Raw genomic sequence first — 14899 nt, forward strand, 5'->3', positions numbered from 1 at the left:
GTGTGTGTGTGTGTGTGTGTGTCTATCAGCTCTGTGGCCTGACAGCAGCCAGCATATAAATACTTAATGGCCTACCACTGTTGCAGCAGAAGTGAAAGGGGGGTGAGCATTGCAGCCCAAATACAACAGCTCAATAGGATGTGACATCACACCGTAGGTGTTCACTTTGTCTGCAGCCTGTCATGAATGGTATTAACAGGGCTGGTTAACTGGAACGAGCAGCAATGAAAAAGAAACAGGATTATTTAAAATCAGGGTGATGAAGGTGACGGTTCTCTGCATCACCCAAAGAACAATCTAGATAATCTGGGACTAATCTTAAAGTTGCAAGCAGTTGAAAAATATTCTTATTTGAATGCCCAACTGTCCCTCTTCTTTCTGCAGTACATTGCTAATATCACCTGTAGTGAACACAGCTGGTGCACGCTGACTCATGACTCACCAGGTCTTTACAGCATCACAGAGAAGAGATGAAATCAACCAGTGCAGGTGGTACTCAGTACATTCTGCTCACCCTCTTCATCTTTACCTGCAGCTTGTTTTTTAGTCTAGAGTTTAGCTTTTGAAAACGTATTTAACGCTTCATGTTTCTTCGATACCTTGTCTTAAACATGTCTTATGTAAAGCACTTTGAAGTGCAGTGCTGTAAGGTGCTACGGCTTACAGATAACCTTGCCATGAACACCAAGCACATTCAAAGAAAAAACTGTTATTATTTTCCCATTTCAGTTTTTCTCATTGAATTCTTCTACAGAACATATGGCATCAGACGAAATATTAGTCAGTGCCAGTGATGTCTCACTCGACACACTCCTTTAATCTCTATTATTCCTCCGTTGTCCCCCTCACTGGATTCCTGTTTCTGTGATTAACCGCTTGAGAAAGAATATCTGTCAGTATTGCTGTCATTTTTGAAAGATTACACTAATGTTGTTGCATAAAATGAATTACCACTGAACAGTGTAGTTAATGTCTGAAAGGCTCCATGGATTTGTCTGTCTGTCAGTATTCTATTGTTTAGTAACTGGCTTTGCTGCCATTGTGCTCTTGCAGATTAGGTTGAAAACATTTTTATCTGTTTTTGTCTTCTTTAGTCTGTTGATATTTGATATATCACTTCACCACCTTTATTTAGAAGTTATCTGTAAACTAACTGACATCTGAATGATTAATTAAAATCATTTACATGAATACAGCTTCAGAAATACATCTATTAGAATGAATATACAGTGTTGTCAAGGCAGTTTTTAAAGGTGTGCTTGTTCACTATCTGTCCTTGAGGTTTAAAAGCTATTAAAATGGAAAAACTGAGCCATGACGCAGCACTTCTTTTAAAGCAAGAATGTAAGAACACAGGGGTAACGGCTGTTCAGAGACAATATCATAACAAGAACACCCCACCACACACTCATAAGGATTATGACTGCAGTGGTTCTGTCTTTATTGTGTGGGGGGCACTTCATCCTTGCTGCAGTGTGGCGGCTCGGACGCTGCTGCACAGCAGACCGCACATGTACACTGCCACGGTGTAGAGACCTGGCATGCCATAACTTTGCCACCCCCGCGGCTCACAGTTAGTGTTTCTGCTCGCATGGGCTCTGTGTGTTTCAGGCAGGCGAGAATTTTGGCTGGGACTCCTCAGCAGCTCCTCCAGAACTGCAGGGCTCTGGGACATCTGCAATGCAGAAGTCTATATATAGCCACGGAGTTACAGGGAGAGAGAGGGGGAGACAGAGAGACATAGACAGACAGAGAGACACAGGGATGAAGGGAGACGGAGAGAGGAAGGACAAGATAGAAACAATGAATGAAAAGAGGGATTCTTGAACCGAAAATGAGCTGGAGATTACAGGGAATGCAGTTTTGTACTGCAGCTTTTGCAGCTCATAAAAAGTACATTCCTAGTTTGTACAAAAGGCAACCTCTGAAACAAAGTCCCAAATGACCCCAGAACCCCCAAACCAAGTGTCCACTCAGGAAGTCAGCACTTCAAGGTCATAGTGAAGAGTGTTTTCCAGTATGTCTCTGTTTAACTCACTTAAGAGAGGAAATGTGATTACATGCGTGTGGACTGGCAGCAACAGCAACAAGGAAGGGTGGTTGTTAAATGCTGAGGTTGAGTATTTATTGCTTTATCTCAAAGGGTCTCGGGAGGGCAGTGGACGAGAAGAAAAGCGGCTCAATTATGTATGCGCCTCCACAAGCCCAGAATCTGCTGACAGCAGAGCTCAGCACGCACACAGCAGCGACACAGCCGGATCAAGGACGACTCCACTGTCCGGCAGGCAGCGGGCCACGGGGCCTGCAGAGCTGTGGAATTGATCGGACTCTTGAATTTTCGATAAATTTGCCCTCTGACACACTCCCCGCCTGACTCTCCATCACAGGGAGCTGCATGCTGACTCATAACTCTCCTTGTTGCACTGCTGAGAGATGGAGCATCCATCATGAGTGCAGAATGCAGGGAGAGGAAGGCTTGAATAGAAGTAGGGACTCACACTTTGCATTATTAAAGAAACCTTGTATTGATAGTAGTATTTTAACAACATGGTTAAAGAAACATTGTGTAACTTATTTACCTTAGACAGCATCAAAATCATGTTGATGGTACAGTGTCTTGTTATAGGGTGACTGGTGTCTGTCTCAGCCACTCCGCCCCTCTATCACTTGTTTCTGCTCTATGTAACTTCAGTGAGAGGGTAGGGTCACAGCGTTACATACATGTGTACTTCAAGATACTCAGAAACTGTGGGGGGCACCAAATCGCACAAATTGCCAATTTCTACACAATGTTGCTTTAATATAAATGCTAATAACAAAGCTATCTAAAGCACAATCTTTCATTTGAAGGAAAATGTATCATACACATGATAGATATAGAAATCTTGTTTGTTTAATCCAATTTCAAAACCAAAATGTAAAAACTAAACTATGGATTAGGTCCCCTGTGTTGCATACATTTGCAAAGCAATTTAACACTGCAGATACAGAAGAACGTGTGGGTCCAACTTCTTATTGATTCTCCTGAGCACGTCCAGAGAAGCATCTGCAGCTCCTGTCCTTTACTTTGTTGTATCACGGTTCAGTTCACTCCTTGAAACCAACACGTTGTCCTTGCTATATTCCTCCTGCTTTTCTGACACTTTTATTGATCACCTGTTAGTGCTCATAATGTTTTTGCTGCTGTGCAGATTCTCCCTCCTACACACACACACACACACACACAGAGGAAGAAATGTCGATGAGCAGGGGAACAAACCATCTCAGGCTGTAATGAAGTTCTTACTGGTGACAGCTGCGCTGGTGGGCCAGCGTTGGCAACTGCCATCCATCTTAGCTGGCCCCATCTTTCACCTCTGGGTGCATGCAGAGACTGAGAAGAGCTGATAGTAACACCCAGCAGACATAACGCAGCACTGCCCATTAATGAAAAGGTATCGACTGCAGCCTGGAGGAGAAGCGAAGGAGACAGGCCAGCTTTTGACAGGGAGTAAAAGAAGTTTCTGAGTTAAAGCAAAGTGGACACCTCCGGCAGCAACAAATTCTGTCAAAGTGCCTTTGAACACACAGGTACATAATATTCAGCTTCAAGCCATTTTGACGTTACAGTAAGGACAGGTGCAAATAATCAAACAAAGATCCGTTTAGGTTGCAGTCACACCTGTGTTTGACTGTCTTACACCCAAAGGCATGCTGGGAAAGGTTCCAGCTGCGTAATGTCCTTGCATATGTGTAGGTGGCTTCAGGAAACTGAGGGATGTTAAAGGTGCACTATGTAGTTTTGAGGGGAAAAAAATCAGAAGAGAAAGATCTTCATTGACTGATTTTTTTTTCCTGCCTCAACAAACTAAATAAACAAACTCTCTTTGTTTTCATGACTGAATAAACTGAATAAACAAACTGACCTTAAAGGACAACACAATTTCTTACTGTTTAACAGTGAGTGCGCATGCACAGTAACAGAGCCCTGGAACTAGCTCACCTAAATTGAATGCAGCCATCATTAATATTAGAAATTCCACCTGTGCTTTTCCTGCTTTGACAAGTCAAAATATCCTTTGTGAAGGGTCTATTTTGCACATGTGTGATCGTACCCAGAAGTCTCTAGAAGTATTTCCAGCTCCGCCTCTTGTCCCAGCAGCAGGCATCGCCCTATGTGGCTGCCCATCTCTGCTCATCTCTGCTCATTGGAATGCACTGGCTGTGCACCCCTGCACTGTTTTAAACAGACATCCGTACACAGACAGAAGAAGTTGTAGCGTTTGTAGCGTTGATGCACATAGATGAAGCAATGGCGTGTATAGATGTGTTGAGCTGCGTCATTAATGAATCAACGCACAATGACGCACGTGTTGCATTGAAGCACTTAAAAGAGGTGTGTAGTTCAAGTGCAGTCCTAAAAGGAACGGCATGTAATTGTCAACTGAGGTGTAAACAATGAACTCACTTAACTTGTCAAATAAAGCGAAGGAAATGGAAGCAGTTGGCGTGTCCACTAAAATGCACACAACAAAATAAACTGAGGTTTCAGGTGAAATGAATTTGTTGAAAGGAGCTGCAATCAGACAAAATAGAAGCACTGAAAGCAGTTGCAGTGTCACTTGAAGGTCAAACGATGTGACTAGAATCAGGTATTGTAAGGTAAGTGTAAGAGATGCCGTGTCAGTTAATGTCCAAGTGGTGAAAGCAATTTAGATCGCCTGAAGTTTAGGTGATGAAAGCTGAACTGTCGGTTGGTATAAGAGAACTGAAAGTAGTTGAAATGTCACTTTGAAGTGTTGCAAACAGCTTATCTGAAATCTTTGAAGGTGTGATATGTAAGAATTTTAGTGTAAAACATTTATAAATGAAATAAAATTATCAACAGAACGTGAAGAAATGGCAGTTTTGACATTTTGTCAAAGATGTCGATGTATTGTGTTGCAGAGATATCTTCTGAAGTTAATTCTCCCAGCAGTCCAAAGCTCTTGTGCTAGCAGTGTAGAAGCCAAGCCCCCAGGAAGTGCACCAGGCTTTGAAGACAGTTTTTATACTGTGTAATTACATCGTCACGTGATGCACTGCGGCCCATAAATACATTTTCCTATAAGCTTACATTGTGAAAGATGCGGCTCTAACATTTTACATTTTGCACTCACAACATTTTATTTTGCATTTTCATACCCAGGAAGTCAAGCTTTTTTGGCTTCAAAGCGCCAATGTGCAGCTTTCACAGGAATGAATTGGGCTCCACCTCCAACACTGTGTCCAGGTTTTAATGAAACCTCCTTGGTAGACACCAACAGCTAACTGACAACAAGCTAGCTAGCAAGCTAACAGTCACTACAGTCATGAATGAATAAACTGAACACTGTTAGCAGCAGTTAGCAGGTAATATGCTGCCTGTATTTGTTGGACTATGAATTTAACAAGTTGCCAGTTCTCAGATCCTGCTTCTTTAAATGTGGTGATGGAGGCCCTGTTTTCAACTGCCTTACACCCAAAAGCATGCTGGGAAAGGTTCCAGCTGCATAATGTCCTTATGTGTAGATGGCTTCGGAAAAACTGAGGGATGTTAAAGGTGCACTATGTAGTTTTGGGGAAGAGATTTTACGATGAGAAAGATCTTCATTGACTGATTTTTTTCCCCCTGCCTCAACAAACTAAATAAACAAACTCTCTTTATTTTCATGAGTGAATAAACTGAATAAACAAACTGACCTTAAAGGACAACGCAATTTAATACTGTTTTACTTTGTTTATATGTGGCGGACCCTGCCACCTTTCTAGCTTCAAACAGTGTTCTGGGACCTTATTTTCCTCTGAGACCAGTTTGTTTAATCAGTTATGGGAAAAATAAGTATTTCTGATTTTATATTATGACCTAATTAATATTGTTAATATTAATATTCTGAGTTTGAGACTTCTTCTCCAAAACTACACAGTGCCCCTTTACGGTTAAAAAGTAATAGGCAGCTGCAGCTTTGAGCATTAAAGTATGGAGGAAACTGTCACATCATGAATAAACACAGGCTTTCATCATATTTCATCACTCTTGGCAACCTTTTCAACTGAGCAATTCGTTATTGTCGGTGACATCCTTACAACACTGTGCATACAAATAGGTTCTACTCCTACATACTTTAACCCTTCTCGTTTATCATTTTATACACAACACATTAAAAGCTTTTTTGTAGTTAAATGTCTGTGTTTTTCTCACAGAATTACCTACATAGTAGCAGCGGAAGACATTTGTTTAATTTATTTCCATTTACAAATGTCAGTCCTATTTTGTGACATTAAAGACAGAGATGGAGTGTGTTTGGTTAATAAATGTCTTTATTTGGCTTTGAGAGGAATATCACTGCATGAGATAGCAGCACATACAGTCACAGTTGTACAGCAGAGGTCTGGAAAATGTCAGCACTCCTCAGCCTCGCCAGAAACACGTGGGTTGCAGGTGAAAATATGTTTTATTTTAACTTTCAGACATGGTTAAGGCAAGTTTCTTAATAGAACACACAACAAGCAAAAAATCTATCCCATCCAGCAGATATTCAAGCTCCGAGAGTCAGGCCATGCATTCATGCCCGTTGGTTGATTCATTTGTCACGAAGAAAAAGCCCAGGGGATGAAGAGATGGACCAACAGTGAAATGAAACCGTTCAGGGCAAAGTGATAGAAGGGGTGATGGTGAAATAGCCCTTATATGCATCTCCGTACCATATAGCCATGACCCCTACGGCATCTGCCCCACCTGCCACTTCCAGTCTGAGCTGAGGGCTGTCAGTGTCATCATCAGCTGCCTGACACCAACAGCCACGCTCACCTACACATTGTTTCCTTTATCCAGCAAAATCAAACAAAAGCAATACTACATCTGTGTGAGGGGAAAGAAAAGAGGTTGGTTTACTCTTGAGATGAGGGAAAATAAATGAGGAATTAGACTGATATTAACTTATATTGACTTAGAAATATTAAGCTCTGACTGGTGGCTGATAAATTTCTTGACAAATGAATCAACCGAAGGGGGGATAATTCATATTCCCAAAAATATTATATATAGCGGCAATTTTAAACTCTACATTTTTCATTCCCAAAGATGCACTTCCTCACGGAGAAGCTGCAGCACTCCTCCTCCTCCCCAGCAACTGAAAATACCGCCCACCCTCCCAACACATTCGTATATACAGTTTTTTTCCGAGTTGCCATTATTGCCGTGCTGTGACGCTGCAGTGACTTGAAGAAGAATGGAAAAGGGTTTGAATGTTTCGTGGTACATTTCATTTTGTCATGGTGGGATGAGACACATGAGGGAAATGAGAGGAAAAAAAGAGGGGAGTGGAAAGCATTCACCTGCTGTGGGAAATGTTGGGTTTGACTCACAGTTCAGACAGAAGCACTTTTTCTGCTAATCTTTCCTCGTTCGGGAATGAGCTGGTAGAGCTTCAGTCTACGATAAAATCCTCAACTTACAGTACTCCCCAACTTTTATATGTAAAAATCAAATAGCACCTTAAAAGTTGGACTGGCTGATACTCATGCGCCAAGATCTGTGCGTTTATCTTAAAGTCTGTGTGCTGCTGACAGTATTGTTACTTTCAAGGTGTTGATTGCTCTTACTGTGTATATTGATCACTGATGGCACATATACTGTTGCTCATATGAGGGAAAATCATCCCCTATTTCAAACTTAGGAAACATTGTGACATCATGCTAGCTTTTAGGACATCTATTCCCATCTAAAGCTCCTCCTCCGCCTAGTAAAATTAGTACTACTCACGTCTGATTACAGAGCAAACAGAGAGTGAAGAACACCAGAGGTGTGAGGCATCTGGAGTGTGCAGAGTTGTGTGTGTTCATGTGTGACAGAGATGATGTGAACAGCGACCAGATCCATATATGTGATTGGTGTGATGAGGAATGTGTTACTGATAATGACGAAGATGATGACACAAGCAGTTTAACTCTTGCTGTTCTTGCCGGCGGGGCCCTCCTTCTTCTTCTCCTTCTCCTCCTTCTCTTTGGGCTTCTCCTCCTCCTCTTCTTCCTCCTCCTCTCCCTCACCCTCGCCCTCCTCCTGGTCGTCTCCCTCCTCTCCCTCCTCTCCCTCATCTCCCTCCTCCTCTCCCTCCTCTCCCTCCTCCTCCTCCTCTTCTTCCTCTCCCTCCTCTTCCTCATCCTCGGGCTTGGCTTCAGACTTCCTGTAGGCTCCGAGGGAGTAGGCGCGGGAAGACATGTAGGAGAAGCCGGGGTAGCCGGACTGGACCATGGCGCCGCTGACGGAGCTGAGGCGGCACTCCTCACCTTCCAGCAGCTTCCTGCACAGACGGAGAGAGAGACAGACGGAGGACAAAAGATGACATCGCCTCTAGTCTGGTTCTGTCACTATAATTATCTCAGTGTGTCTCTCCTGAGGGATCTAATGTCACTGGATCAGTGTCAGTGGGAACACCTCCGCTGTCTGTTTTGGTAGATTTTCCCAGAACACTATCACAGTGTCTGAGTTAGATTCTTGTATGGTTTCACATTGTATCACTTACATGTGTCTATCTTATTACAGTAGAAGAAGAACTGATCAACTTGCATGAAAAGGAGGGACTATCAAATTGTTCATGTTGCTGAGTAGTTATATACTATGCATCATAAAAACTATGCAACCAGAAGCCCCAGAGGAGTTTAATTCTAAAAATGCTTAAAAGAAATGTTGGATTGGAAGTGAAGCTCAATGTAGAAGTGAATTTTTCAAGACGAAAGATAGTATCAGCTGAAAACTTATACTTGATATTCTTGTCTCTGAAATTAAAACTTCCAATCCATCAACCAAAGGCAAAAAAGTTTTAGGCTTGACTGCCCTGCGTTGTTGAACATATCAAGTGCATTTTAAAAATTATTCTGCAGGCCAAAATATCGGATTTTTTTCATGTGTTGTAGCCGCTGAACTTCAAAATATGAAGGAGGGAAAACAAAAAGCAAAATACAATAATAATAATTATTTTTTTCCTGTGAATGCCTATAGATCTCTTTCACACATGGATTAAGGCATACAAAAGATTCTCTAATGTGTCAGACATGATTTTCACGGAAAAAAGTGTAATTACCACATTAAAATCCTTAAAATGAGTATGTTAGGACGTCTCCTACTTCACAATTTAAGTGCACTGGAGGCTTTCCACATCAAACTCATAGGCCTGCCTCTTAAAATCAGGTTTTCAATTAGCACTTTTCACTTTCAGGAGATTAACGTTAAACCAACCGTCTACTGTCAAACTCTGCACATACATCATTTTGCACAGTGAAGCTCAAACACTCAGCTGTAGGTAAAAGAAGAAAAACACAGTTTTGACTGAAGTGGGACTTTAAAACTCTACACTATAAAAGCTAACACCTAAAATCACTGCTGCAGTGTTTGTGATGTCGCCCACCTGTAGGCAGCGATCTCAATGTCAAGCGCCATCTTGACGTTCAGCAGGTCCTGGTATTCACGCAGGTGACGGGACATTTCTCCTTTAGTGCTGCGCAGGGCACCCTCCAGCTGCTGAATGGTATCCTACACACACACACACACACACACACACACAATCGCATCATGAATTACCAATAACTTGTTCAGAGAATGTGCTGATAAACATCTAAGTAGAGATTTTCACTTGTGTCTCATAACACTGAACAAGGAGTGCGTTCAGTTTTAATTTCTAAGTGATTCATAAAAGACGCAACTGTAATCACATATCCAAGGTCGTGTCCTACATCAGTGTCCACCATGTAGACTTAAGTTGATGAGTCTGTTATCTTTGGCAGAATTCAAGACTATTGTTAATTCTGTGGTAAAAGACCCCGTTGTTAATTGCCTCTATAAGGGCCTCCTTTTAGCCTTCTCAGACATATAGTTTGTATAAGTTACTGTTAATAACTTTTGGTCAGGTCTCTCCCTGCAACCTTAATGAGACTTGGTTAACTAACAATCAATTAAATCATAAAGCAAAAGAACCAATATCTCACTATTCTGTGTCATTAACTTACCTGCATATCTCCAATTTCATTGCCATGGCGATCCTCCATCTCGGCAATCTGCCTCTCCAGAGCCTCGTTGTGACCCCTGAGGGCCTCGATCTCCAGGGTGCGGGCCTGCACCTGCCTGCGGTACTCGCTCAGCTCCTCCTTGGAGTGCTTGATGGCGTCCTGGTTGCGGGCAGCAGCCTCGGTCACGCTGGCAAACTTGGAGCGGTACCAATCCTCGGCCTGGGCCTGGTTCCTGGCCGACAGGTTCTCATACTGAACTCGGATGTCCTTCAGGGCGGCAGTCAGGTCCGGTTTGCTCATGTCCATTTCCACAGATATCTGAATGAAGGAGAGGGAAAGAAAGTAAAGATTAAAGATAAAAATAATAAAGGTTTTGTGACCATTAATCCTTAAATGTTCAAGGAACTATAAAACTGCAGAACTGTCTGTCTAAATGCTTTATGGTACTTTTTTGTTACATGTACTGCGTAATTATTTGAGTTATTTAAGATGATTTTTATCCTTTGAACTGTATAATTTTGATTATGGAACAATCTAATGAAAAAATGACTTAAGTAATGGGCAGAAAAGGCAGGCTGGTGACCAGGAAGTGACCAGTTTGACTCCGAGGTTATTGCTTCTCTGTTTTTCGAGGTGCTTTACTTTATTTGTGTCTGAACTTACTGACTTTCAACCATTGATGGCGAGAAGCTTTTTAAACCACACTCGACTACCTGTAGCTAATGAACTGACCAGCCTGATAAAAACAGGGAGTATTTCTTTATGTGTTTTAAACTGTGCAGACTCACATATAAACCGAATAAACTTCTAATCTAACTGTATACAATATCATGTATAAGCAGCCAGCAGGGGAAGGCTTCTTTCTCTGTTGCTGTGTTCGATGCAGATCCTGCTCTATACTATACTTGGACAGCATGCCTCCGGGTGACATATACATATATGTATAAGGTGAGCAGGGCGTTGATGAGCTGAGTTGCAGTCCTGTGAGGTGGACCGCCGCAGGACTGATGAATCAACTGCTGACTCAGGCCTCCCTGCTGGAGAAAGCTGTGCTGTCAATAGCTTACATGGCAATAACATTCCCTGCAGGGGGAGAGGAGGGACCCCTGGGAAATTTACCCAGCAACCATCACTCCACTGCACAACTTGACTGCTCAATACTACTGCACATTTCCTGCTGAAAGTTGCTGCTGCCCTTCACTTCAGTGTCTTTCCTTGTGTCATCTGCAACACGATGAGCTCCATTACTGTCCCATAGAAAACAGCTCAGCTCAAGACTTCCTCAATGAGCAGCAGAAAACAACTCTCTTCAAAACTTTTGTGTGAAATGTCGGATTGTATTTTCACTGTTGTGCTGGAATGAACATGGAAACAATTGCACCTCACATGCTTGCTTCTGCACGCTGCCCCTTGGGATGACCACACCCCTGGATTATGCGCTATTTCTCCGCATTTTCTTCCCCCCTCCTCCCCCTTTCCTCACCTCCTTGAGTGAACACCTCACAGTTATCCCCAAAACAGTAGCCTAACCTCAGTCTATCACCTAATTATAAACATATTATTATAATAAAGTATATTTATATTTAAAGAGACACCTCTGTGACAAAATACTCACATTAATCCAAACAGTAAATACAGTTTTAAGCCATACTTTGCACAAAATGGCATCGATCACAAGCTCAACAAAAACAAACACTCTTTTAGATTAAACATCTTTAAAGTTTGCACCGGGGCTGCAGGGAGGCTCAAGCCCCCTGATGTATGAGAGGATGAGGAGGGGGAGGAGGAGGAGGAGGAGGAGGAGGGAGAGCCTGGTGCTGAAACGGAACTGCAGTGCCATCAATTATCCAGTGCGCAGTGTTCAAATGGACGAGGACGCAGCATGTCGTACATACAGAGAAAGACTGCTATTAGACTTGATATCATACTTTCTAACCCTGTTGTATCAGGTCATATAAACAGCTGTAGTGGACCTGAGTTTCTGACTCATACATGTATTGTAGTATTTGAGGCATTATTCTGAGGAGATAAGGCTCCAAGAATCAGTAACTTCTTTAAAATCACTTCTTAAAACCCACTTTTACCCCTGATTTGTCATCTTTCTATCTTTTCATTCCTTTTTCTGCTCTTAGTCTAGTTTTTTCCATCCTTTACTGCTTTTATTTGTTTATTTTTAATCTATTTATCATCCTTTATTATTGTTTACTGATTGTAACCTTTTTACCTGCTCTTAAGTCCAGCTTTTGCTCTCTCTCTTTCTTTTCCTTTGATTTTGCCTGTTTTATGGCTTTAACTTGTAATGTCTCATATTGCCTTCTTGTTTTAACTTACGTTTGGCTTCACTGTTGAGTGTTTATTCCTGACTTTCCTGCTTTTGCTTGATCAGTCAAAGCACTTTGTGAAATAATAAAGTTTATGTATAATTATTTCTCATGTATTACCTTCACACACGTCGTTTGTAACAAATCAAAAGTGGTGTCTTGTGAGTTCATGATAGGATTTACGGTATAATAAGAATGTTGTGGTCAGGTGAAGCATGGAGGAACACAGGGAGAAGATCAAGTTTGAGAAGGTCACAGTAAAGTCAGAGCAGGTCATTGCAAAAAGGGGCACAGTGTTGAGGGATGTTAGAGTTAAACCAGAGTGGTTGATGATGAATCTGACAGGTGGACCAGAGCACCACCTGTCCGAGGTGGGGTGTGTGTGTACCTGTGTGGCCTGCAGAGACGCCTGCAGCTCCTGCAGCTCCTCCTCATGAACTTTCCTGAGGAAGGCGATCTCGTCCAGCAGCGCCTCCACCTTCTTCTCCAGCTCCAGACGCGCCAGGGTGGCGTCGTCCACGTCCTTGCGGTAGCCCTTCAGGGTGTTCTCCGCCTCCTCGCGCAGCCGGGTCTCCTCGTCGAGCTTCTCCCGCACGCGCTCCAGCGTCTCGTTCATCTGCACGCAGTCCACGTGCATCTGGCTCTTCTCGTGCGTCAGCTCCTCCACGCGCGCCCGCAGCTCGCGGATCTCCTGCTCGTAGAGCTCGTGCAGGCGCGACGGCTCGTTGTTGCGCTGCCGCAGCATCGTCACCTCCGCCTCCAGAACTTTGTTCTGCTGCTCCAGGTTGTGAACTTTCTCGATGAAGGACACGAAGCGGTCGTTGAGGCCCTGCAGCTGCTCCTTCTCGTTGGTGCGGATGATCTTGAGCTCGTTGGTGACCGCGGTGGACTGGGTCAGGTCCATCGCGGAGTCCGGCATGGAGGAGAAGGAGCGGCCGGGCGCCGCCGTCCTGCGGTAGGAGGAGGAGGTCATCACGGAGGGAGAGCCATAGTTGCGGTGGCTGCTGCGGTACCCCGCAGAGTGCAGGCGGGACGGGCTGCTGCTGCTGCCCAGACCCACACGGCCGGACCGGGGTGCATCTCCGAAGATCTTCCGATAGGAGCTGCTGCTGTAAATGTCGCTGGAGTAACTCATGGTTCCTTGAGTGTGGTGGTGACCGGTGCCACTGCTCTGCACGGGAGAGAGAGAGAGAGTGCGTGGAGTTTCGGAGTGTGTGAGGGTGAGTGTGTGTGAGAGAGAGTGAGATGCGAGTGATGTCTGGCCAGGACAGGTGCTTTTATAGTGAAGGCGCCCGGCGCATCATTTGACGCAGGGACAACAGAGGATGAGGGGAAACCTGCAAGCTTTTGCAGAAAGCCTCCACCCTCTGGGGAGACACGAATTCACTCATGCGGCTCCTCTTTTCTGCCTCGTAGCTCAGGCATCAACACAGCAGCTCTAAATGAAGATCACGTTTTGTATAGGGGCTTTAATGTATCCTGTCTGACCTCAGAGCCTATACGTTTACAAGTTTTGAAGTCACGTTTTCCTCTCAAGGTCTAACCTTATAAAATCACATCATGATAAAATCACGTGTAATCTCATTCCCCAGTACATCTATGATCCCCACCTGACTGTCTCGTGTTACCTCGGCCCACACTGTCCACTGTCACTGCAGTTTTTTCTCTGCTGTCCCAGCAGATTGGCGGCAGGGATCGATGTGTGGAGCTGTGCGCCACAGTGTGTTTTGGTGCTGCAGTCTGTACTCGGCCACCCTCATCCACCCCCCCACCGACCTCCGCAATATCAGAATACGGGATGAGACTCATTATAGTGGCCTGATTCCTGCACTCCCACATCATCGCAGTCCCTCATGCGCAGCCCTGGAAACATCCGATGGATCAGACATTGCAGTCCTCGTCATAAGTCACCACAACCAACAAGAGCCTGTATTTTTGCATAAACTTTATATAACTTAGATCACTTGAAAGTAAACACTGCAGCGTAAATGTGTGCATAAATATGATAACCAAAGGTGGATAAAAGTTGATCCTTTAGATGCATTCACTTGTCAGTAGCCATTCAGTCTTGTGGGGCCTGTGTGGGATTAAAATGCTGCGCAGAGCTGTCGCTGGCCTTGGTCCTGATCCAGGCTGGAGGCACTAGAGGGACCACGCCCCTGAAAAGGAGAGAGAGAGAGCAGCATGCACCCACCCACAGGACTGCAGCCTCACCACCTCCAAACACATCCTCTGCCCCCTTCACACCGGCAGTCTGGCAAACAGCCCAAAAAGTGAAAACGTGCAGCCACTGCCAAGTCGTCCTAGATCACCCCCTCTCTCTGATTACACTACTTTTACAATGTGAGAGAAGATATGGCTAAATCAAAGGTACCTTTGTGTCTTCATGTTTTTTTAGTGGGACGTGGGAAAATGTGTTTTTCCCCTGCAAATAAAATAGTGTTCTTCTCTCTTTATTTTGCCGTCAGGCAACATGTTCTGTTATTAGAAGCAAGTATTTGCTCAGCCATAACATATCCAGAGCATATCACTAAATCGGTCCCCAGAACTTTAAACAAATCCATCATGTGTTAAAC

The 14899-nt window shown here is 43.8% G+C and overlaps 1 protein-coding gene across 1 annotated transcript; it reads right to left on the minus strand.

The window, feature by feature from the left end:
- Positions 1-7942: 7942 nt before the first annotated feature.
- On the minus strand, positions 7943-13458 carry neff1 (neuronal intermediate filament family member 1). Its single transcript, XM_073465517.1, has 4 exons — positions 12712-13458; positions 10003-10320; positions 9405-9529; positions 7943-8300 (listed from the first exon to the last, which is right to left on the minus strand). The coding sequence occupies exons 1-4, from the start codon at positions 13456-13458 to the stop codon at positions 7943-7945; spliced, it is 1548 nt and encodes a 515-aa protein (XP_073321618.1).
- Between the last annotated feature and the right edge of the window lie 1441 nt (positions 13459-14899).

This window comes from Pagrus major, chromosome 5 (genome assembly GCF_040436345.1).
Source record: "Pagrus major chromosome 5, Pma_NU_1.0".
In the NCBI taxonomy this organism is placed as follows: Eukaryota; Metazoa; Chordata; class Actinopteri; order Spariformes; family Sparidae; genus Pagrus; species Pagrus major.